We start from the raw sequence: 26,390 nt of genomic DNA on the forward strand, positions 1-26,390 counted from the left end.
ACAAAGCGGTTTACGTACACACACACACACATGCACATGTATGCGGGGTGGGGGGAGACTGAGTAAGAGAGAAAACAAAGCCAGGTATTACATAAAATGTCTAGGTACAGAGACTGTCTTCTGAGGGTCGCTTTCATAAGCCAACAAAACTCCAAGCATCTTTGAACTTTCAGACAGGGCAAAGACATGACAGATTTTAGGCAAGGTAGAATTCAGAGTAACCACACAATTCTGCTCTTTCTTATAACTGGCCATCCCCAGTAATTACTTTGTATGACTTTATTTACTCAACAGCATCTGAGGAGTTTTTCTGCCATGGGTGTCCTTACGTTTAACTTTAGGACATACAAGTATTGACCCAACGGACTCTGTCTGTCCCTGATGCTCAGGTCACAAGCTGGGACTGACAACAGACACGCTCCCAATGATGACTAGCAACAGAAATGAAAAAGCAAAGTCATATTTCTTTGCCAAAAGATGACTTACTTCTAATACCTGGCTACTGGGATGTCTCCAAAACAACTCTCCAAATCAGTCATGGTTTATTAAATTTCCTAACAAGCTACATACCTTTAAGTAAAGATTAAGATAGTGCTCTTAAAGAGAATCCAAACACTGCTTACTGGCTAGCGTTCCCTATTTTTTAACATCTAATTTTCTCTTAATTCAAGTAATTCTAGGAGAATAATTGACATCAATATTACTAAAAATTTCCAAAATATATTACCCTTCCTGACTCTATGAAAAATATTACACTTTTTACCATGTTAAGTCGCAGAAAAGTGATGCAATCTGATGAAGACAACTGAGCTGTTTCTGACAGAGGATGCTTCCAGGCAGGTGGCAGAACCCAAAATCTTAGCTTTGCTTCATCTTAATACTTAATGAACTCACTTTTTCATGGTTGTTAGTCATTTGCTTAAGTGGTCTGCTAAATAAAGCCTGTGGGCCAAATCTTGTCCCCAGTTGCTTTTCTAAATAAAATTTTATTGGAACAAAGCCAAGACACCATAGTCTATGGGTGTTTTCCCACAAAAAGGGCAGAGCTGACTATCTGTGTCTAAGACATATGGCCCTGTAAAACATTAGATGTTTTCCATCTGGTCCTTTTACAGGAAAAGGTTTGCCAATCCCTAATTTAGATACAACTGTGTCAAATCAGGTGACAAGTGTCTGGATTAGGAGTTTAACTAAGGATTCCATCTGAAGACGGAGACCTAAGGCTTACCCTGAAGCTGGGCCAACCTCTAGACTAAAACAAAGGTGAATCAAGGCCCAGATCACGCTATACCAATCTATACAGTATGCTTCTTTTTAGGATGGACCCAGACAATATACTCAACTTGATTATCTCAGTCATCAGCTGTTCAAGAACACACTGACAATCAAGGACGAGCTACTACACGATTCAAGCCTGAGATGATCCACCCTGAAATTAAGAAACTCTGGACTGGGCTTTTGATCACTGAATTCCCAGTACCTGCCAAGTGGATGGGACAGAAAAAGGTTTCTGATTGAACGAGAGAGAAGTCAAAATTTGTCCTGCTCCTACGGCTTAAGGACCTACCCAAGGGCATGTGAACATTCTCTGCAGGTGTCCTGAAATCACTGTTGCAGAGTGCTCTCCTGTCTCCCGTGCTACTGGGACATTGTCCCATGAGGCATGTCAGTCAAGCCTCCACCTCACCCTACCCCGCCCCGCCCCGCCCCACCCCGCCCCGCCCCGCCCCACCCCCGGCCCTGGTGATGGCCTGTCTTGATGGCCGGCCAGCAGTACCTGTACTCTCGCTCCTGCAGGATCTCCACGGGGTCCAGGCCTTGAGGTTTCTGGATGGGGCTGATACGGCTCTGCTTCTGTTGCAGCTGCAGGACCGGAGACGGCTGCCCCGGGGCAGGCTGCTGCACCGAGGGCCCGGGCACAGCTGTGGCCGTGGGCTGGGCAGCGGCTGGGGGTGCGGGCGAGGGTCGGCCACTGGGTGCTGGTGCTGATAGCTTCTGTGGGGTGCTCTGGCCAACCACCATCAGGTCCTGCCCAGGGCCTGTGGGACAAGAGGGACATGGGCAGGACAGGACAGAAGAAAGGACACCTGCTGACCATATCCAGCTTCTCCAGCCCTCAAGTACTACCTAGGGATGGAGGTCACCAGTGTCTTAAACCCCAGAGGGCTGACTAATTGAGGGTACAAAGGAGGAAAAGGAATGAAGGGCAGAAGTGAGAGAGGAAAAGTAATCCGGCATGTGGTCCACAGGGAAATGGCATGCACTAAGGAATAGTGTCAAAAGCATCTAAAAAAATGACTCCTAGTTGTAATAAATCAAGGAAATGACAAGATGGTTTTTAATGCCACATTCTGTGGTGGGTTTTTGTTGTTTGTTTTTTAAAGAATCACAGGTGGATTCAAACTTCAGAAAAGAGAGTTCTATAACCAGAGGCAAATGGGCGTGGCCCTAACGTCTCACTTTGCAAAGGGCTACTAAGTCCCTGCAGGTCAGGTCTCTGTCCCAACTGCCTGTGCTGGCTACGGGATCTAGTGAATTCAGGCTTACTTACAGTGCATCTCCAGAACTAAGTTTTACTTTAATCACATAGTAGCAAAGTATTTCTAAAACTATCCAACATTTACAGTGCATCTCCAGAACTAAGTTTTACTTTAATCACATAGTAGCAAAGTATTTCTAAAACTATCCAACATTCGGAGTAAAATAGACTCATTTCTCCTAGTAAAAATCAGCAAATATTAAAGAAGGCCTTTCTTTCTCTTATTATCAGACAACGACAGGCAATCTTGAACCTATCTTGGAAGCTTGGCATAGTGGCACAGTCCTGTAATTCCAGCACTTGAGGGGTAGAGGCAGGGGAATCAAGAGTCGGTAGCCAAGTTGGACTACAGGAGAACCTGTCCCAAAAATACAAGACAAACCTTTAAGAATTACTGAATTCAATTCCAGCTGCTTTTCTGCATTAAGCTTTGGGAATTTCAGTTAACTGCTAGAAACAGATCTAAAAGAAGCGCTTCAACTCTCTTCCAGGTGAGTTCTCAGTTTTCTTAAAATTAAATATGATTTCTGAAGCTACCAGGTGAGTTGATAAATTTTTTAAAAAATTAAAAATAAAAAATAAAAATGAAGAATCTCAGTCAGCAGATGCTAAAACCACAAATGGGCATTCATTCAAGTATTTCCCATATTCTTCCTAGCGGAAAAAAAAAATAAAGCCGTTCAACACCAAAACCAGTCTGAGACTTCAGAGAGGAGCGATAATTAACCATACAAAGGCATGCATTATGGAAAATGGAATGTATTTCTTCAATTTCTGACAAATTCCATTTAGAAAAGGACTTCAATGACAATCCAGAGAAAGCCATAAGCAAACATTGTGACACAAGGAATGTGAAGAATCAGTACAAACTGGCTCAGGTTAGTGTCATTGTGTGTGTGTGTGTGTGTGTGTGTGTGTGTGTGTGTACTGGTACCTCCATCACAACAGCACAGGCTGTTTTTCTTTCCCTTCCAAGAATTAGGAAAAATTTCCCAAACAATATAGACCTAGATACATTTTTTTCTTAACCTAATTTGTAGTCCTGGCCTTCTTGGAGGTAGATTAAAAAGACGCTCTGGGGCGAAATGTATGACTCTTTTATTTTTATGTCCAGGATGTGCATACCATCATAGAAAGATTTTTTTCAATTAAATTCTTTAATTTTTGTTTCCTGACAGGAAGATCTTTTCCAAAATCATATACCCTCATTACATGTTTTCATCCATATTTAAGAAACCAATTTCTAAACTTTCGAGCCCAGGGTTGCAAACACTGGATGAGTTATGTGGGAAGCTTGAGGCACAGTAGTCTCTAAACTAGGAAACGTGCTGCCTTTGCACCGTTTATGTATAGCTGGTCAAATGACAGACAATATAGATCTCTGACATTTATTTTTGAATTTTAGTTACAATTATTTATTTTGGGGGGCATGCATCCCAACAGGGCTCATGCGGAGGTCAGAAGACGGCTTGCAGGGGTTCTCCTTCTACCATGTGGGTTCTGAGACTCAACCTTGGTCTTCAGCCTTGGTGGCAAGGGTTCTTACCCACTGTGTGAGTCAAATTAAAGCTATTCAAACCCACGGTTTCAGTATACTAATGATGAGTTTACTACTTTTAGATTTTCAAAATATCAAGTATATTTTATAAGAAGAGGATTTGGGTGCTATTGGTAAAATGGTATCACAATAATTACTTTAAATTCCACTGCCAAAGTCTTTTCCCCCTTGTCTAAAGTTGATTTTGTTCAACTAAAATCAAAACGCCCGAAGAGTGAAGCAACAGGAGACATTCACATGTTCCGGTCTTCATCACCACCACCAAACCCCTTCCTTGGCAAGACTGCCTGGAAATAACATTGGCCAGTGCAGGAATTTACGTGGTCTGGAGGCACATTTAAGTCACTGTTTGAGAAACTGTATTTAATCAAAGAAAGGTGCTGCCAGCTGGCTGTTTTCAGTCTGCATATCTCCAAGACAGGTCTGGGATGTACCTGGTCATACCTTATACAATAACTCAATATAAAGACATTGTATCCTGGTGGGATCATCCTTAATATTGAGAAACAGAAACTTCACCGTGGAATTAACGTATTCCAGGGTCTAACTTAACAGGACTAGGAGGGGTTAGAGGGCACTTGCTCTTGCAGAGGATCCAGACTGGATTCCCAGAATGAACGTGGCATCCAATAACTATCTATAACTCCAGTTCCAGGGGATCTAACACCTCTTCTGACCTCTTCGGGTACTAGGCACGTACATAATAACATACAATACATTTAAGGCCAAACACTCGTACACATAAAATAAAATAACTCTAAAAAAAGACAAAGTTACCAAAAATAAAAAAATATTGTCTTAGCCTTAGCACCCACTGGCTGTGTGAAGCTGACCAAGGCACCAAGCCCTGGGTCTGCTTCCTCATCTGCAGAATGGGAACAATAATAATAATCTCTCTTATAGAGAGGGTTCAGTGGGATTTCTGATTATAGGCTCAACTTTTCATCCTTATTGATCAAGAGCAGAGGGAGAAAAGTCTAATTTCATAACTGTACACCAGGCAACAGAGAACCCCATGACATAAAAAAGGACTTCCAGAATTCGGGTACCATATTAGCTGGCAGCTGGCAGAGGATTCTTTTCTGGGCCAAATTTCAAAACATTCCTGTAGTTTCCTGCAACTCAGCACAGATGCTCCTTAGGTCAGTGGACTTGTCATGTGCCTCCTGCCAACTGCTCTCAGGGCCACGTACAAGCAAACTCTATTTCCTAGCTACACAGAAATTCATTTACTGTGTGGGTCTGTTTTCGCCTCTCCCCGACTGACTGTATAAATACTTTCCTTTCCAGAAACCAGGACACTCACGTAGCTTCCTGCACTTACATTAGGATGTCAGCCCCCTCTAGTAGGCTCTGTGCCTGTCCTGTAGGAGGTTTACAGACAGCACTGGACTCCACAGAAACCACCCACTGTGCACCAGACAGCCTGGGGTTGGCTACCTAAGGCCTTTCACCACCCTTCAAACGGAATAAAAACTGTTTCCAGCTCATCTCTTCCCCCTCTCTCCAGTAGGGAACAATTTAGGCTTATGGTCAGTATTCAAAATGCCTTCTACCTTAGGAGCCAAAATGGAGGCTGTACTGCCTGACTCTCCAGAATGTGGTGCCAACACTGCATGGGGTAGGGGTGGGGATCTTCAGTGGATGCATCCCATCCCATCCCACCTGATAAGAAGCAATAGGGCAACACACTCACTGAAATACCTAGGCCTCGCCTACACAGAGTCTCTGTGCATTCTGAGGCCACTCAGCACACAGGATAATCATGCAAATATTTCTCCGCATTAAATAAGAATGTAAGTGATTTCTACAGGTTGGAAAAAATGAATATTTAAATTGAACATATCAAAAAGTTTCAGATGCCAAGGAGGGGGGGTAGGGGCAAGCATTTAAATGCGGGGGGGGGGGGGCGGGGGAACCACTTTCTTTTTTTACCGCCGTAAGATTGTTCCTTCACTTCTCCAAACCACAACTTTCTCAGTTCTCGTTTTTATTCTGCTTTAATCCCTAAAAGGAAAAAAGAGAATCAAAACGAAAAGAGAAATGTGCCCTGGTCTGGAGTTCTGCCCACAAGAGCAAGGACAAGGCTCCTCTTGAGACGAGGCCAACTGCCCCACCCCCCAAAGCAGGAGCCTTCTCCAGCACACATGCTCAGTGTTACAGGGCATCCTGCTAGGGAACAATGTCACTTCCTGTGAGTCCTGCTGTGGGGTGGATTTGGGGGAAGATCAAGCCAGCACTGTTGCATATTCTCTTCCTGCATTAAGTGCACTGGGACGTGGGATGGAAGTATAAGATCCTACAGAAGTGCATGCACTAAAACGTCTTTTTTTTTTCCTGAAAGATTGGCAGGGTGTGTGTGAGAAAATGTGCTTTTTTTTTGCTTTTTTTAAGGGGGGAAAGGGTACACAACATTAGTCAAGTTTCATATTGACTTTAAAAAATCCTTATGTTATTTTGGCTTATCATAGATGCCAATAGGAACAAATGCCTTCATCCAATAAAGTTGTCTGCTCTAGATCAGATTTCTGCATAAGTATTGCAGGTTGGGCACTCCTGGCAGTAGCAGGGACATGCCACCCCATTGGGAAGAGATACCTTCTTCTTTTACCCATGGCCTCCTTGCCCACTTAACCGGAAAACATCATCTACCCAAATATTTTCATTTCTTACTAAGCATGATAACCGGAAAATACAAAAGACATGAGCAGTGGGTAATAAAACCAAGTCCCTTTGTTGCTAGGGATGTGATAAGACAGGCACGGACAAAGAGGTGGGTAATTAAGAAGGGTACCCCATCTTGTAGAAATGACCCAGAAAATGTCTGCACAGTTAGGTTCAGAAGACACAAAGTATTGTTGTGTATGGATGTCCTCAGATCCACAGTTAGGTTCAGTAGACATCAAGTATTGTTGTATGGGTGGCCTCAGAGAGTAGAAACTTTGCCCTTGAAGTTTCACTACTTCACTCAACCCCATTATTAGACCCTTGGGTGCAAAGGCTTCTCAGATGCAGAATTCAGCGGCCTACCTTCTGTGAAGTACTTTCATGCTGAGGCGAGGTCACCGAAAGGCTACTAATGTCTTTGGAGGCCTATGACGTGGCAGGTGATACCCCGAGACAGGCTCCGTGCCCCATGAATTACGCTCATAGAGCAAAATCTTCTCAGCTCTCTGCCCAGTTGTCAGCTATCTTGCTGTAAGCAGCTGGCCTCCGTGTGAAGCCTGGTTGTTAAAACCACTCATGCGCTAAGATGTGAGAAGCGAAGATGACCGATTCTGTTAACAGCGTGTCCTGACTAAGAGTGAAAAGAAGCCGGGATAGGACACTGCGAGCGTCACTCTTAACACACAAGAGTGAAGAACTGAGGCTCCCATATTTTGCGGATGTTTTCCCTAGTCTTGAGAATTGGGGTCAAGAAGACACCCTTTGGGGGAAATAGTGAAGAGCATGAGGTTTCAAGTCACAGCCACTAGGATCTAGACCTGGATGTCCTCCATGCAGTAGAGAGGGCATGTGCCAAGAACGTCACAGAGCCTGGGTAAGCGAGAAGGTTCTCAGTGAGTCAAAGTTACATATACAGCAAAGTTTTCCTTCTCTTTGGTCAAATTTTCTAGAGCTTTAGTTTCACAGTTAAATATCTACCAAGGGTTCAAACTGTCATGTCCCTGCATGGGGTTTGGGGTGTCCTTTCTAGTCACGTGATGTGGTCCCATATTCTCCTCCATCTATCAAAGGGCTCCCTGCTAGTCATACACAAATCTGTGTGTGAAATAATATTTTTTTTCTTTAAAAACTCAACTACTAACTGATAGTGTTGGTGCCTGCCTGTAACCCCAGATCTTAGAGAAAGGTGGATTACTAATGGGCCAAGGCCAGCCGGGGATTCAAAGGAAGAACTTGTGTTTAAAATCTCTCTCTCTCTCTCTCTCTCTCTCTCTCTCTCTCTCTCTCTCTCTCTCACACACACACACACATACACACACACACACACACACAAAAAGAAAAAAGAAAAACAAAAAACCAAAACAAAACATTGCTACCTTCTAAGTGCTTGTGTCTGCCCAAATTCCTATGCTGGAATCCAAACCCTCAAGTAAATAGTATTAGGAGGCAGAGGAAATTAAGCCATGAGGCAGAGTTCTCATGAATGATACCAGTAACCACATGAGAGGCCACAGAGAGTTCCCCCACCCCGTGTACTATGGGAGGGTACAGCACAGGTACCTCCTAAGACCCAGAAAGCAGGGACTCACCACATGCTAAATCTGCTGACAACCTCAGGTTGGAAGTCCCAGCCTTCACAACTATGAGACACAAACTTCTGCTGGTTTTGCTTTGGGTATTTGTTTTATGATAGGGTCTCAGGCATCCCAAGATGGAATCCAAACTCACTGTGTAACTGAGGATGACAGTGGCCTTCGACCCTCCTACATCTACCTCCCAAGTGCTGGTATCACATAGGTATATGCCACAGCTGGCTTAACATACCCAATAAAATGATTTTTTTCTGTGTGTATATGTGAAGTGCGTGCGTGTGTGTGTGTGTGTGTGTGTGTGCGCGCGCGCGCGCACGCGCGCACGCATGCATGTGGAGGTCCGAAGGAATAGGTGTCCTGTCATTCTCTGAGATCTCCAACTAAATACAGAGCTCGATTGTCAGCCAACAAACACCGAAAATCTTCCTGTCCCCCTACCAATCCCTACCCTACAGAACCCAGATTACAGGTGCACACAACCACACCTGATCTTCACTGGGGTTCTAGGGACTTGAACTCAGGTCCTTCTGCTTGCTGTGCCATTGAGCCATCTCGGTAAAGAGACTCATTCCTAACGTTAGTTATAGCTACAACTAACAAGAGTTCATCTTCCTGATATCTCCATTTTTGGAACTAATTCTATCAGAAAATAAACGTTTAAGACAAAACAAAACACCAGTCAGAATCCTTTCGTCTTACCCGAGTTCCTAAACCTAGGACAAATATCCCAAATTCATTGATCTCACAGTAATTAGCTTGTCAGTTTCCCCAAATGAGTGAAAGCCATTCATGGAAGATGGTATCAGTGTCTGGGGAGCATCACACTCCCCACAATTCACAGCTCTCAAGCTAAACCATAAGCTCTGTTTATCTAGTTCTTTCTAAAGATTTAGTTAATTGATTGATTGATTGAGTGATTGGAGAAGAGGTTCATATATGCCACAGAATGCATGTGCAGGTCAAGGGCCACTTTATGGAGTCATTTCTCTCCTCCTACCTTTATGTAGGTTCTAGGAATGGAACTCAGGGTTCATCAGGCTTGTGGGTAAAGTACCTTTACCGAAAGCTAACTTTTTGTAAAATTATTTATTTAGTTTCATTTTATTCACATTGGTGTTTTGCCTGTATGTATGTCTGTGTGAGTGTATCTTATAGTTACAGACAGTTGTGAACTGCCGTGTGGCTGCTGGGAATTGAACCCAGGTCCTCTGGAAGAGCAGTCAGTGAGCCATCTTTCCAGCCTGTTCAAAAGTTATCTTGAGATGCATACTAGAGATGCAATCTTCATAGAGGAACACTCTAAAGTCCTTTGTACCTCTGAGTTTCATCAAATGAAAAAAATCAACTCTCCAGAAGGTCATGCATGGGACTACATCATCCTGGCCAGTGTGTAATCATAATTTCTCATTCTCATCCCAGAGAGTCTAAGAAACAGGTCACATGGATCTGTTACCTCGCTATGAATAAGTGTTACCAATGCTTCTATCATACAGAGCCTTTTATGATAATAATGAAGACATAATGAGAGCCAGTTTTCCGTATCTGTGAGTCCCAATTCTGTGAATTCAACTAATCACAGACAGAAAATAGTTGGAAAAAAATTGTATCTGTACTGAGTGGGCATAGACTTCTTTTTCTTGTCATTATTCCCTAAACAATACAGTGTATCAACTATTCAGATAGCATTCATGTTATAGTCAATATTTCTCATAAATAATCTGCAGATGATAAAGCACACAAAAGGATATGCATGGCTTAAATGCAAATGCTACACCACATTTCATATGAGGGACTTGAACATGACGGATCTTGGTATCCACTGGGGTCCTAGAAGCAATCTGCTTCAGACACAAGGAATGACTGTAATTTGAAGGATAATCACACCTGGGAGATCTACTTTATATTCTCATGCCAGAAACGGCTTTGTGTCCTCTGAGAAATTGGGAAGCAACTTCCTTCTGAATGGTGAGAATTAGATACATGACCCCCATCTCCTTGTGGCTCTGTCAGAAAACTCAAGTCATCTTTGAAGCTAAGCCACAGCAACGATGGGGGGCTCTTATGGGCTCTCCATTTCTGACCTGGATTCTTGCTTCTTTAAAAAAAAATTCCCATGTTTCTGCTTCTTTATTTGATTTTTTTTTTACAACAGGTCTCATCAAATGCACAAATGTTTTTCCAACAAAAGATGTAAGAAATAAATAAACCAACAAATACTGAAAGACTCAGCTGGGGGCCAATTTGAGCAGGGAGTTCTATGGATGGGTGCAGACGAAACAGGGGTTCCTAACCTGGAGTATGCTGATGGGCTTCTAAGCAACCTTGTACCTCTTAAAAGAGAATGCAAGATCATGGGAGAATGTGCTTATGTGCTTTCTCCCCAGATTCCCAGCTTGCGGGAGGGTTTCTGACTAAGAAACACTGCTCTAGGATCCTTTATAGCAGGAACCAAGAATCTCAGCCAATCTCAGTGAAACAGAAAGAGGCATAGAAAAGAATTCGGTCGGCCGCGGCCTTCCACCAAACTAGTAAGTCTGTGTGCTGGAGACTGCTTCTCCAAACTGGACCACAGTGCTGTTCATTCAGTTGGGTATTAACCTACCAGATGGTCTGTTGTAGCTAACAAGGGCTGGCTGCTGCTGCTGTGACTGTGACTGCGCCTGCTGCTGAGGCTGCTGGGGCTGCTGCTGTTGCTGCTGAGGCTGCTGTTGCTGTTGCTGCTGCTGTTGTTGCTGCTGCATGCCAGGCAAGGTCCTTTTCCCCTGGACTGCAAGCTGCAGTGTTTCGGGGAGGGGCTGGCCCCTGGCCAACATTTTGTAAGCTAAAATCTGAGCTCGAAGCTGATGCAGCTGGACAGGACTGAAAGGCGAGGGACCTCTGTTAGGCTGGTTCATGGCCTGCTGCAGATCTCCTGGGATGAGTGGCCCTGGCTGGTTCGGTGGCATCTGGGGTGGGGTTGGGCCTCCTCCAGATACCGGGCTGGAGATGTGCTCTGGGGCTCCCAAAGGAGACGGGTGTGGTGACATATAACCTAAAATAAAACACAAGATCACAGGCTGTAGCGGATGACCCCGAGAGAGAGGTAGTCTGGAATACTCGAATAATCCAGCAAAGCAATACTACATTGATAGAAATGTAAGGTATGGATAAGCTGACAATTGCATATATCTTAGAAGTCCAATCTCTAATACAGCTTATCTGTAATTTAAAATTCTCTAGTAAGCACATTAAAAAGGTCAAAGAAACAGGTAAAGGTAATTTAAGAGCAGTTTAGATAACGCTCACAAGACTAGCACTTCAAAAAGAGGGACTCTGCATTGTTTTTTCACCGCAGGTCTTTGACACCCGGCATTTCAGGCTCACAGAACATCTCGCTTCCTCGGGCCACATTTCAGATCATCAACAGCCACTCGTACCCTAGAAGGCAAACTGTCCATGGTGATTGTATGCCGGCAGAAACGATGACGAAGGGCAGAGATTCTGCATCAGAGGCAGCACCAAGCTACCCAACAAAGCACGCAGAGGTCTAACGTGGCTCCTTGCAGGATAAACAGTGTCTTCTGAAGAAATCAAACATTATTTGGTTGATTATCATGCAAGCTGTGACTAACAGACAATTACTGGCGGCCTGGTGCTGCCGTTACTGTGCCATGACTGCTCACGGCATCCCAACTGAGTTTGTCCAGCAACAGGCTGAGCCCAGGGCTGAATGCAGGGAGTTTATACGGGAGGTGCAGGGACACTGCCAGGAGTCTGGAGAGGTGATATATGGGAGGGAAGGTCGCCAATAAAAAATGCATTACCAAGCCAGCTGTTGCAGCAGGCCTTGAAGATTAATCCACAGCAGACGCTTAGGGACACAAGATAAATAAACTACCTGCAATTATTCCAGGGAAGGAGTGAAGAGGTCAGGGTATTGAAACTCCATCAGTACCAGTCACTGGTTAAATCACTAGTTATCACTAAGGCCCTGGGGGTCGTCTGTGTTCAGAGGACTATTCCTCTGTAGGTAAGGCAGGTGTCACCAGGCAGGGGCGAATCAAGATGATGCCAGCCAATGCACAGCTGTAGGCACAGAAATGGCGGAAGTTCCGGAGCACACAGGGGTGAGCATAAACTGCTGTGTCAATCCTCGGCCCAGCCCTTTGGCGGCAAACCCTGCTACCTCATGCTCAAGGTAAGGCTGCGGAGGCTCAGAGAGTGAGTGGGTTACTCAGTGTCACACAAGTAAATCTTCACAGTCAGGTTTAAACCAAGCCTGTCTGGCTCTAATGCAGACACTCCATAATCTAATCTACATGGTGTTACGTCAAAATAAGCCAAGTATTTAAAGTTTCAAAAATCTCCCAGCATAACACGTAGGATACCATATACAAAAGAAGTCACCGACTTGAGTTTTCAAATGTAAAACCAAACTGAGGAAATAAAGAATATTTTTCTTAAGGAAGGAAAATTAAAATGCACAGAAAAGTTAAGGGAGTTATTTCAGAAGGTGGTGTGCTAAACAATACCTACAGCATGGGACCAAGTGCAGTGTGAGGAAGATTCAGGATGGAGGAAGGAACCAAGTGCCACTGCAATCAAACAGCTGCCTTGCGTTCAAACGAAGTACCGATATTAATAAAACAAAAGCAGTCCCCAGGCAGAACAGGACAAACACAGAAGAAAGGACTTGATCCTTCAATGAATGTGTGAATTTGACAGTTCTCAAAAAGGTCACCGCAGGCCTGGTTACGAGATAAGGGCTGTGTGTTTGAACCCATGTCCAGTCTGAAGAGCAGAGCTGCATGGTCACAGAGGGCCACAGGTGGGTGACCCTCACACACCACCGCCATTCTGAGTCCCAGAGAAAATATGATACAGTTACTGTTAAATGAGGTCTTGCCATTTGGAGAACGAACAAATTTAGCATGTTATCCCGATAAGAATGGATGTTCTTCTGTTGATGGCCAAGAACTGGAATATCATGTGAGGAGCTCCTTCCACGGAGGAAGACTGCTAGGCCTCAACACCCAGATCCCTACTGCACGAGGGAGCATACAACACCAGGACTGGGCTTCTAGTTAGTCGTCTATGTAAGTGAGTCACGGCAATCTCTCTGGAGCCAGCCTGTTAGACTAGTAGGAATATTCCAACATGCTGTTATTTATAACGATGAATCGGGTATCAATAAGACTCTGAACTTTTGCTGTCAATCTTTCCTTGTTAATGAAGCTGACACCCACCCCTTAAAGGTAAGCTAGTACAAAATGGTCGCTGGTTCACGATACATCTTTCTTGCTAAATCTAAGTAGGCTACAAGAAGGAAAACCTTCTTACCATAGAAGCTTACATTCTCAAGGTAGGAAGGTATGACACTGGGGGTTAAGAAGAGTCTCCTGCTGCCCACCCAGCCTTTCCTGTTTCCTAAGCTGTCAAGTAAAAAGCTCATCCACAAGCCACAGACTGCCTGACACAATGGACTGAAATGCTGGACAAACCCTCATAAACGCAACTGCATAAAGCGGCTTATCAAGCCACTCTTGGAAATCATGAAAAAGGCTTTGCTGTGAGGTTGAGCCAAGAAAATGACCACGTTACAAAGGCAATTGAACAGATGAACTCAAATCTCATAAAATAAAACCAAAGAACCTACAACAGACAGTTTGCATCTAGAATGTACTCTGCAGGTCTTTATGTTGGATGCAGGTTTGGACCTCACTTTGGTACAAGTGGGAGTTGATAGATCTTTAAAGAGGTGGTGTCTACTGGAGGGAAGTTAAGTAAGCGGGGTGCTACTGAAGGGGATATTAGGACCCTGATTCCTCTCTCTGTGTCTTTGCTTCTGGGGTGCTATCAGGTAAGCAGGCCTCCTCTACTCCCTGATCTTTGCCACCTCAGGCCTAAGTCCACAGAGCCAAGGTGGATTGAAACATTTGTCATTCATTCATTGAACCCAAATAAACTTTCTCTCCAAGAGGATTGTCTGGAATATTTTGTAATAATGCAAAGCCAGCTAGCATACCTGAAAACTGAGATATCAACACAGAAAATATCGATGAATCTGACAAGAAGGAAACTGACAGAATAAAACCCATACTACAGGATCAACCAATAAAGTAAGAAATTTTACCTCAAATTTGACAAAGAAGAAACTGGGGGCAGAAAGAAATGGCTTCCCAGGATTTACAGAGGATGCTAATAGAATCTCTCTGTCACTGTGACATTAAAAATATGACAGTGGCTCAGCCTCAGAGAGGTTTTTTTTTTTCCCTACATGAGTAACATCCCATAAAACTTGAGGAAAAACAGAATCTAAATGGTGCATCGGCATAACCTATCTTGGTAATTATCCTTAGTTGAGGAAACAGAGGGAAGAAATGGCCTCCATGTGAGTGGACACTTGCCTGAAGACGACACCATGGATGTAGATGCCACTCTTCTCGAAGTTTTATTTGATTTCCTTATCCAAAGCATCACAAAAAATGGCAGTTTTCCTTCACTAGTCTTCAAGAGTTACTATTGCTCCAGTTTCTCCTTGCCTTAGAGAGAGGCAATAAGCTCTCTCTTCTTTAATAATCTCAAACTTTTTAAATACCAATTTTATATGTACTATCTACATATGTGTATACAGACACGCACACATGCCTATAAAGGCATTCTCAAACCACTGTGCTAAAAAGAAACAGAGCTTTCATAGTGACCAGGAGGTACACAATTAAGTATTTACTGAGGGGAATGGTTTTGCCTTCCAACCAACACCCTAAAGTCACTTAGCATCTACTGCACCGTTACAGCTATAAGCTGGACTTGTCTATACCTGTGTGTTTAGGAAGAAGTTCCCACAATAGGATTTTTAAGATGCATACTATTACTAAGTCGAAATTCTTTTTAGATCATTACTTAGAACAGAAATGCATTATATTAATACTGCTTTATTTAAACACACACACACACAACTTTTAAATAATTTACTCCCCAGTCTGCAGGGTACTTTACTAGTCTATGGAATAAGAGTACACTCTAGTTCTGACTCCACTGACTAAAGATCCTCCCAATAACCGATGTAATTCACACAAAAAAATGAGCTCTAGTTCAAAGTGTACAATTTGTTTTTGTATCTAATGGAACAGTTTATTGAGTGTGCATAGAGTTGTGCACTGGCCATCCGGTCAAGCACTGGAAATCCAAAGGCAAATAGGCTATTCATAAGATAGGAAGGGGAGCCAAGCTACTGGATAGTTTTTAGGAGAAACCAACATGAAACTGTTCTCAGTTTTAACAATCAGGGGTCATCATTCCTTTGTCTGAGAGCTGTCACTCAGCATCACCTCTAGATGTAGGACAATGCCCAGAGCAGAACACGCTCAAGCCCCTATCTGGCCTTAGGAGTGACTGCATGTAATTCCTCCATACCTTCCAGGTACTAAAACTGTGGTCTCATTATCGCTATGAGCACACAAGGCCCCTTAGAACTTAAATGGCGAACCTAAAGCTGTCGTCACAATTCATTCTCAGCACTCATGAGTCAAACTTCTCCTTCCTGGCCTTCAAAAGGCCTCACTTCTTCAGATTAGTTTTCTACAAGGTCGAGATTCCATGAATCATCTCACCTGCCAACAAGAGTCACATCAGACCCTAGGATGTTTAAGGCTGCAGATAACAGAGTTACACCCTGAGGCCAGTCTCCATGACCTCTGATTTATATTTCAGAAAGAAGGTAACTATGAACTCTGTTCTCTAAATCTTCTCAGCCAAGTTTTTCTATCATGGATTTGACTGTAAACGGAGGAAAACTTAAACACTTAATTACAGGGAATTATGCATGACGAGCAAACCGCAGGTGTCCCAGAAGAATATCCACATACCAGTGTCAACTGACCCTAGATGACTACATGGCCTTCGTGTGTGAAAATGACCAAATGACGATTCTGAAAGCAGGCTATAGTGTATTTGAATGGCTCTGAAGTATCTTAATATCCCTTTAATAGAGAAGGAAGGAGACATGACATGAATGATGTGAAGGAGAAAAACTCACATATTAATTAGCTATGGTGAGGGCTTGAATTGTGTGTGTTGCTCACACAAAGAAATACACATTGACATCTGACCCTCTCTACCTGTGAATGCCTCATCTTCTGGATAGAGGGTCGATGTGATGTCACCAAATTAAGAAGTTCTACTAGATTAGGGTCTATCTTGACCCAAATACCAGAGAGGAAGAACTGGATACTGAGACGGACAGTGAAAATGCCTTGGGGAGATGAAGGTGGAGGCTGGAATGTTTGTGCGAAAGTCTGTGAATGCCCAGGTTTATTGCAATCAACAGGAGCAGGGGAGGATTCGTCTCTGGAACCTTAAAAGATGGCAGTCTTTCCTGACACCTTGGTCATGAACTTTTTGTCCCTAGATCTATGAGAGGTTAGGTTTGTTTTGGGCAACAGTTATTTGCTACGGCAAGCCTAGGAGACCTACAGAGTCATCTAACAAGAATGGCAGGTAGTTTCCTTAACAGAAAACATCACCTTTGACCGAGGATGTAAGTGTCGCCTCAAGGGACACAGGGGTTTAGTTCATCTTACTTTTATATGCTGCTGTTGACAGAGACCTAGATTCCCTTCTGGCCCTTATCAATTACCAGCTATGTATACTCAGAGAAATACGGAAACTCCCTAAACTTTAGCTCCCTCAATGAGTTGGGAGTGACATCATTTACCTTACAAGATCATAATAAAGATTCTCGATAAATGACATGAAGCTCCATATAGCATATTTGGATGCATTAGGTTGGTAAAAATTACTAGGACTTTGAAAATAAAATTACCCAGATGAGTAATTTTTTGTTGGGTGAAGAAGGTAGCAGATTTCTCCAGAGAAAGAAAGCTAACTGGATTTAACCATCTTTAGACACATAGGTTAAAGCCGTAATTAACCTACCATCAGGAAAGACTGAAATTGTATGGTACGAAGACAAAACTCCACTGTGCAGGGGACACAAACCTTGGCTGTGCTGATCCATTGGGCTCTGTGGAGGGCCCATCCCCGGGTGTGGTGTGCGCAGGCTGGTGCTCTTCATAGATCCACAGTGGGCATCTTCCACCATCCCCTTGTCGTGGATCCCATCCATGGGCTGAAACATGCAGAGAGCATCCATTAGACACCCATAAGGCAGAGTATTTCTAACAAGACCATCAAAAGATATCTCCAGTCTTTAAAGATGTGACACAACCATCCACTATCTCTTCTACAGTCCTATATTATGTACTTCATAAGTAAAATAAGAAAGATTACAGCTATAGGATCAGCAAAACCTCTCTAAGTCAAAAAATAAGGCTTTAAAAACTGTTTCATTCTTTGACCAATGTTACAATCTGTTAACCTGACAATTAAAAAGTACCGTTCACAGGGTAGATGAATATTACTCCCTCATACCTCTGTAAATAAAGCGTGAAACCCGTTACATATTGAACTTATTCTGGAGTCCAAATGAAGGCTACATGAAATGTTTGAGGTGACCTATTTTCCTGCTAATTTTTCTTCACTGGATGAATGAACTAAGGAAAGTTAAAAAGTTGAACCAGAAGGTTCCATGGCAGTTGGGAAGGAGAAGAACATACAGGGCCAAGAAGCAACGGGGGGGTGAGTAATGAAAAGGAGGGAGTGAAAGCAGGGGTGTGGGGGGAGATATGCTGCAGGGGGAGGGAAGAAGAAGAGACTAAAGGCACAGGCTGAAAATAAATAACAAGCGCAGGGGCTGGACATTGGACCAGAGGCCCAGAGTGTGATAGGCATACAATAAATAGCGATGAACTGATGTTAATCCAATCCAGAATCAGGCAATGGAGCATGCGCTTGGAAAAGGAAAAGTCTATTCTTCCCCCAACTGTAATAGCAATTTTCCAAACAGCCTGGAAGGAACATTTCCAAGAGTTTATAAAAACCAAATGACTTCAAGCAAGAAAGTATGAGTGTTTGCAGTTTTGGAGAAAAGAAAGTTAATTTCTGCAGAGTCAAAAGCATGCACTTGAAAAGAGGGAAATTTTTACCATAAAGAGGATGCTCAGAAGAAAAATGGGAAGAATCTGGTATAAAGAGTGTCACTGAGTCTGTTAAGTAGTAATAATAGAGAGGAAATCAAAGCCATGCAGCAGATGTATTTAGACCACTTGTTTACTTATTTTCAGTGATGTTGAAAAGCGCAAAGCTGAAGCTCAGAGGGAGATGGAGGAGGAGGACAAGGAGCACAGCCGCCTGAAAAAGAAGGAAGAAAGTGAAGGCATCTGGCCCGCAGGTGTGTGCTCCCCGGGTTCACCCAGGTCCTCAGGCAGAGAGCTATCTCAGGGGCTGCAAGGTGGGGAACGGGGTGGTAAAATCTGCAGGGGAGCTCACAGGCAAGACCAACACCAAACAAAAGGGAGTACCCAGGAGTGTAGAAAATAAGAGAGAGAGAACGGACCACGGGACAAAAGCCATGGGCCAGAAGAGATGACAATCAGTAAGACTGCCCAATAGAAAAGCAGGGCAGGACCAATCCTCACTCACACATTTAATTTTTAAATGCTCCAATCACAAAGGTTAACTAAACACGTCCTCCACGTTTTGTTTTTTTTTTTCCTTTCCTTTGGAAGGTGAGGCCTTTATCCTCGGGTCATCCCAAGGTTCTGTGACACAGGGACAGAGTCCACGAGGGCAAAGTGGACTCCAGAATACATCCCACAGTTAACAGAACAGGAGCTGATTCAATGACTTCAGTACGTCAAGATGTCAACCCATAGTACGTCATGGAAAATAAGAGGCTTTAGTTCTGTAGACATGACAAGTCAAACACAGATTTTTTTTTTTTTTTTAAGGAGGGCAGCCAGGCATGGTGACGCAGACTTGTAAGCCCAGCAGTCCAGAGGTGGAAGGAGGAGTCCAAGGCCATTCTGGGTTACACAGCGATGTCAAGGCCACTGTGAGATATGTGAGACTCTATCACAAACAAACAAACAAACAAAAAAGAGGGGGCACGCACACTTGGAGATACTACAGAAGTACATCACTAAATAAAAAGATGTTTCACAGTAATCAATAGAGACAACATGGTTCTGTGATTAGAAAAAAAGCCCACAGCTGCCTATGCATACCTGTGCTAAGCCTGTCCTGTTGCCAAATACGGGAAAAAAAGGAAGGCGTGGAATGCGTGTTCAGCTGTTTCCTTGGGTAACTCACTCATTTTTCTTGGTACCGCTCCACTTTTCACGATAAGCAAATATTTGGAAATCACGATATTTGGAAATCATCAAGTGACTTTTTAAAGTAGACCTTCCCTTTGGGGTTCTAATGCCCTACCTTGAAAATGACCTGAAGTCCTACAAAGTAAGGTACGACCCACCCCTTCCCCTGAAGATGCTTTTGTTTCAAATGAGTATCTCCTAGCACTTGGCTACTGTGACGGCTAACTTTCTGTGAAACCTTGACCACTGGTATCTGGATACTTGGTGAGGTTTATATCTATCTGGGTATGTCTTCCAGGGGTTTCCAGATAAGGTTAGCATTTGAATAGAAACTGAAGAAAGCAGAGTACCCTGGCCTATGCAGCGGGCATCATCCCAAATTCATGCAGAGGCTGAAGACAAGAAAAGGCAGAGGTCGGGAGCAGGTCTATTTTCTCCTGACCTAGACTGGGAGTGGGTCTCCTGACCTTCCACCAGAGCTTACAGGACTGGCCTTTCACATTCCCACTGGCTGCTCTGGGTTTCCAGCCTGCTGACTGCCAACTGTGGGACTTCTCCAGAGGCCAGTTCCTCAGGAGAAATCTCTTATATGCCATTGGGTCTTTCTCCAGAGGATGTGGGCGCTCATGCTGCATGGACAAGGGGCCGCCCCGCATGTGACATCATCCTCAGGGGTGCAAAGCCAGCACTTGCCTCATGAAGCAAGACTTTCAAGAACACATGATGCCCTTATTGGTTTCCTTTGATTGGTTAACCTTCAAAGAAACACTCAAAGAGGAACTTTCTCAAAGAGGCTATCTTTAGCATTTCCTATAAGGGCTCAAGGCCAAAGAGTACCTATGTGATCATCCTTCCCACAAATATCTCATAGGGAGGGAATCACTAGAAACTATTCTAGAAATGAACAAGCAGATCTTCTGATTTAGAGTGAGGCTGCTTCATAGAGGCAGAGAATTCCCAAGATTCCCCATGGTAGCTCAGTCACCACCCTGGAGACTGAGCAGGACTGGGCAGGACTGTCGAGACTCTGGGACCAACCTGAGCTATCTACCTATCTCACCACAACGGAGACTGAGCAGGACTGTCGAGACTCGGGGGCCAACCTGAGCTAGCTACCTATCTCAATACACCAAAATGGGAAGAATTCCCTAGAAACTATTCAATTTTCAGAGTCTTTTGTGAAAAACACTTAAAGATTTTTATCTATTTATTTATTGTCTGTGTGTGCCACACGTGGGGATGTCTGAGGAGTCCAGGAAAGGAAGTCAGATCACTGCAGCTGCAGTTACAGGTGAGGGTGAGTGGCCCAATGTCAGTCCTGCAAGAACAGCAAATAATCGTGACTGGGATCCACCTCTCCAGGCCCTGCAATACCTTTAGCAAAAGAAAAAGACCTGCCACTCTTCAAGATCTAGTTTTATCAAATAAATTTCAACATTTTTAGGGAAGAAGAAATTTTCAATATATTGATTTATGGATGACAAAATTATATGAGAGATGGAGGGGAGAGTTTTATTTACTAATGTACTTAATCACCAAGACAAAATACCTTTAACCCTCTAATCCCCCAAACTGCTCACATCACACTGTAGACCTTTGTATTTTAAAAAGACATCTTTATTGTTGGGCCATCTATAACAGCAAAAGTACAGCAAAGGCAGTGTGTTTTACACTAGTTTGGGGATGGTTGTTTTTTTTTTTTTCTCTTGAGACAGAATCTCCTTACATAGCCCTGGTTGGCCTCAAATGCATGATCCTCTTGCTTCAATCTGCCAAGAACTGGGATTACAGGAATGGTTTTAATACCAGGCAAATTAACACAGATTTCTTTTTTGTTTGTTTGCTTGTTTTTGTTTTTCAAGACAGGGTTTCTCTGTAGCTTTGGAGCCTGTCCTGGAACTAGTTCTTGTAGACCAGGCTGGCCTCAAACTCACAGAGATCCACCTGCCTCTGCCTCCCAAGTGTTGGGATTAAAGGCATGTGCCATCACTGCCAGGCTGCAAACTAACACAGATGTCTAACTAGATCCTCATGTTAACAACAGGAAAAAGCAGGAGAGTCCTCAGGACAGGACGGTCCCCAGCCAGGCCTGGGAAGACAGGTCAAGTGGGAAGGAATGCTCAAAATCTTACCTTATGCAACTGGTGCATGCCTTCCTGTGGGAAGTCTGCGGAGCCCATTGTTGACATAGGATGTGAGACGCTGGGGGGTCCAGGGCTGGGCCCCATCATGCTGTGGACAGAACCTGGAGACGGTCCTGGTCCTGGACTAGGCCCCAGGATTGGTCCAGGAGAGGGTCCGGGCCCTGGGGAGGGCCCAGGGTGGGGCATGGCAGCTGGGTCTGTAGGTGTGGACATCTACTTCTCCTGGCTCTGCCAGTCAGCAGAGTGACACTAAGCTGGTGAGAAGGGGGAAAGGAAAGAAAAGATGTTTTAAACATGATGCTCAGATCCAAACAAAACAGTTGTTAGAATTTGATGGTGCCGTTTCTATAACTAACATCAAACAGAACGACCCTGTCTCCTCCAGATGCTTGAATGAGTGTGATATATATCCCTGGGCCCCAGTCTTTATGAAGACCACTTGTTTTAAAAAAACACATGCTTTAAGTGATTCCCCAGAAAATAAATCATCCAGGATACAAAGAGACTGGCTGGAGCAAATGGAATTTAACATATAAGCAGGATCTAAACAAGTCTGAATATATGACTAAACACAATAGACACTTCATTATAGACGGGCTTAGACACCTTAGAAGTCACCCCACCTCCACTCCCCCACCCCAACTCCCCAAACCACTGGAATAGAAAATCCTTTACAAATAAGGACCCCTCCAAGACTCATTTTCATAAGTCAATGAGGCAATAAAAAACTTCACGAAGAATTCTAGATGACTAAGGGGGTGAGGGAGATACAGGTCCACCAATAGATAATAAAGAGAAAAGTCCCATTATAGAAAAGAAGAAAGATAGCCGGAAGGTGGTGGCATACACCTTAAACCCAGCACTTGGGAGGCAGAGGCAGGTTGGTCTCTGTGAGTTTGGAGCCAGCCTAGTCTACAGAGCAAGTTCCAGGACAGCCAGGGCTACACAGAGAGACCCTGTCTTGAAATAAAGAAAGGTAGGAAGGAAAGAAGCAAGCAAGCTATGGGGCTCATACTAGTATGGGTTCAAATCCACTGCGACACAATTACTAGGTAAGTTCTCGATACTTCCTGGAGTCAGATGAGACAGCACATGCAAAAAGAAAAACAACCAAGTCCAAAACTACCACAGTCTGCATGCCTTATCTACCAACCACATCTACTGGACCAGAAGTCATCAAATCGAACAAAGACAACTCAGCCTCCTCCCAGACAAGTAACAGAACCAGAACCACTCACACTGTTATGGTTTCTGATTTGTGCTAGGCCTCTGGTCAAGGATGCCAGAGGGTAGCTGTCTGTGTTTAGGTATGGACATTATGTTTCTCCAGACTTACCTGTTTGCTACTCTGTCACCCAGCCTCCAAGCCTCCCCTGCATTCTCGCACTAGGAAATGACTGACTGAGTCATGGCACCTTGGATAATTCACGAAACAAAAACGAGTAAATAAGATGTCTTCTAAATTCCCGTAGAGATCAGCAGTCCTAGCAACACAGCCGAAGGCCACTACAGTAATACCTGTTCCGTGTTCAGGAGTTGTCCCACTGGCACAAATGTACACAGGGCAAACATTTTTGCTGTCGACCTCACAAAACACAGAATGGCACCCCCCACCCCCCGAGTGACTTGATTACCTACCACACAATGGCAGAGATGCAATTAGACTAGCAGCCTACGTCATCCAGAACAGGGCTCCTCACAGGGAAGTGGGAGGTGGAAAACCCACATCAGCTCCATTCCTGTTCGATTACTGAACCTCTATACAACCAAGACCCACAAAAGAGAACCCCGCTCTTCCAGCCTGTGTCCCCTGCACCTTGAATGTGCACCCTGGGCTCGGAAAATACCCAATAATAGTTGGGCCTGGCACGTCACACCTGCAATAGCAGCACTTGGGATGTTGAGGACGGGTCACTGAGACACCTAGGCCAGCCTGGGCTACAGAGTGAGACTGCACAAAACAAACACAAACAAAACCTCAGTGAATAAACAGCTGACAAAATTTCAAAAGCAAGTTGATTCGATTAATCTTGTAAATAAACCTAAAGAGCAGCCAGTGTTCGGGGTGTATACAGAATGACATTTTTAAAAGGTAGGCACAACCATAGGCCACTCTGGCGAACACATCGAGGTTAAAATGGGAACTCAAGACACATGCTTCCTCAGAGAAGGGTCTGGGGTGAATTATAACCTGAAATGCCCTACGAACCAAAGGTTATTTACTTTCTATGATTAACAAAGCAGGTGGAAGTAACTTTTGTGTTTGCCTTCCACCTACCTCGCACATAAACACACACGCGCTCGGTCAGCTTTTTAAACTTAGGGAGCTGACGTCAGTCCACGGGCACTACAAGTTAGAACGTTCTGCCGTGGACATCAACAAACTGATACACCCCTTCATTTTTCAGTGAATTAAAGGAAATTACTTAGTTCCTGTTATGGTTTGTTGTGAAATCGGCTTCAATGGGTATTTTGGTAATATAGCACAAGTTTGAACAATGAAGACACACACACTCAAGTTAGCCTGACAGTCCTACTGCTTACGTTTTACATTTTTTAATACATATAAATCCATGACTGCATTCTGCCTATTATTTTCATCTGGATTCTCTGAGACGTTGTGAAACACATACAACTCCAAATAAATATTCCTCTTTTTTTATGGAAACTAAACTTCTTATGAGGAAAAATATCTTTGGAGGGAAGAGGGAAGCTCTGGAGCACATAAGTGGAAAGCTAACACAGGAGTATGTTACATGGAAACTCCATAATAAGAGATTCCGTCGGCTCAGGGATGTAATGAGTGTATAGGTCTAAGGGAAGCAGGATAGTTTAACCCTGGGTCATGTGACTAGAGAATGGTAAGGATTAGACTCTCTGAGAACTGAAGGTGATGATGGCTGACTTCCACCTCAACTAGGAACCCAGAGATCTGGGTTCTGTGTCAAGTCTACTACTCTGGAATGCTGGAAAGGTACTTTCCCCTGGGATCCCTTGGTTCTCTCACGGCTTATGAGGGGAATATCTCAAATGACCCCTCCATCTATCTGTGACTTGGTGTCTACCACCATCCAGATGGACTCAGAGTCCCCGTCTGACCCAGTGCTTGATAGAGCTCCTGAATGGGCTTCTACGTCAAAACCAGAACTGCCAATCACTCAAGCACAGACGGGAAGGCGACCTCACAGAGCTGAGACCAGTAGTCCTAGGCTTATTCTTTGTCCACATTTCTGCTGGCAACTTTATTATTTAGCTCAAATGCACAATCTTCTATTATAAAGACAGGCAGGGCTACGAATTACAAAGGTACAAATCTCAAGGCTGAGGGCATGTTATCACTGAGTCAGCCACGAGGGCTTCAAGCCTAGGCTGGTCAACTCAGCTTTCCTTGCGTCTGTCATGTCCACTCAAATCCCTGCCCCTTTCATCCTTCTTCAAAGCACCTGACAGTGGAGATGACAGGGTGGTCATAGAAACATGGTGGGAGAGGAGCAGGGCTCAGTCTGGGAGAGTTTGACCAAGTTAGGAGACTGATCATCTATTAGAGTTTTCTGTTGGGGACAGAGCTGTGCCTTGTCTCGGATGGGAACAACCTATGCCACAAGGGCAAATACACTGAAGGAAATATGCCTGGGGGAGAGAGAGCACAGCTGCTGCCCAGACGCAGGCAAGTGCAGCCCTCTCCCCTCACTGCTGTGTTACCCTCTGCCTCAGACTAGGACTCCCTGAGGGCCAGGCCACTGTGTTCTTGGCAAGAATTCCTCAGTAGTACACCCTGTCTTTCTCATTCAGGCATTCTTGCCTTTACAACGGGGGAGGGCGTGCTTTTCAAAGCAAAAGGCCATGGCTGCACTTCCCACAACTCCAAACCCCACAGCCATCAACCCCAGACTCCCTCTCCCTTCCCCCTTGCACTTTGAAAAAGGCTGGGCACCTCCATCTGCATAGTAAAAGGAGTTTAAATCCGCAGAATTTTAAGGGTCACCACCTCAACTATGACAACCCAGAGAAAACTTAAGGCTCCAATCTAATTGCAACCCAGGAAATTCCAAGGACCTGCATGTGGGTGGTGGGAGTTAAGCACACCTCCTGGGCTTCATACTCATTCCAGTCCCTTGAGTGAAGGGGACAGTGTGTCAGGCTCCCGTGGAAAAGGTGGAGCCAGGAAAGAGCCTGGCTGGTCCAAAGTCACATGGGTCGCAGGAGCAGAACTTCTCATTGGACACTTTATCCTCTGATTCTCTCAGTGCATCAATCAAATAGGGTACCTACCAGCCGAAGTCCATCACTACCCTGTGGGGGCCCACAGAGGCCAAAGGTCAGAGAGTTTGGGACTTGTTTTTAGTTCATTCAAGGTTATTGCGCTTCTAACTCAAACAAAGGTCCCACATAATTGTACTCACTCTCTCTCAAGAGGTATGGCTAGTTGCTAGACCCCTAGTTCCTGGAATAGTGGAGTAGTATGTTCCTATGTAAAACAAAAGTCTAAGCATCCAACTAAATTCCCATAAGTCACAAGTGATTTCCATTCACTTGGGATTGCACCCAGGGAGTGGTTTGCCTAAGGAGTGCTTGGTCTTAGTCCCTGGGATGAATGTAGCCCCTGATTTTCAATTTGTTTGTTAATGCAGTCTTTTGTCTTACTCCTACCTTTTGGGGTCAGGGGTCTATTAACTAGTTGGAAATTAAACATGG

The 26,390-nt window shown here is 44.2% G+C and overlaps 1 protein-coding gene across 8 annotated transcripts in view; it reads right to left on the reverse strand.

Moving 5' to 3' along the window:
- Smarca2 (SWI/SNF related BAF chromatin remodeling complex subunit ATPase 2) overlaps positions 1 to 26,390 on the reverse strand; it is a 168,931-nt gene that overhangs the window by 131,854 nt on the left and 10,687 nt on the right. For 7 of the 8 annotated variants that reach the window (XM_048438755.3, XM_048438749.3, XM_085693741.2 and 4 more), the window contains 4 exons: positions 21,684 to 21,949; positions 17,336 to 17,465; positions 10,959 to 11,387; positions 1,778 to 2,039 (listed from right to left, as the gene is read on the reverse strand). In XM_048438755.3, the coding sequence (XP_048294712.3) occupies positions 1,778 to 2,039; positions 10,959 to 11,387; positions 17,336 to 17,465; positions 21,684 to 21,908 (1,046 nt within the window). In that variant the 5' untranslated portion in view covers positions 21,909 to 21,949. Of the gene's footprint in view, positions 1 to 1,777; positions 2,040 to 10,958; positions 11,388 to 17,335; positions 17,466 to 17,767; positions 17,894 to 21,683; positions 21,950 to 26,390 lie in introns of those variants that run through there. The other variant, XM_085693746.2, reaches the window with a different exon arrangement.

The sequence above is a fragment of the Myodes glareolus genome, chromosome 7, assembly GCF_982192425.1.
Source record: "Myodes glareolus chromosome 7, mMyoGla1.1, whole genome shotgun sequence".
Lineage (NCBI taxonomy): Eukaryota > Metazoa > Chordata > Mammalia > Rodentia > Cricetidae > Myodes > Myodes glareolus.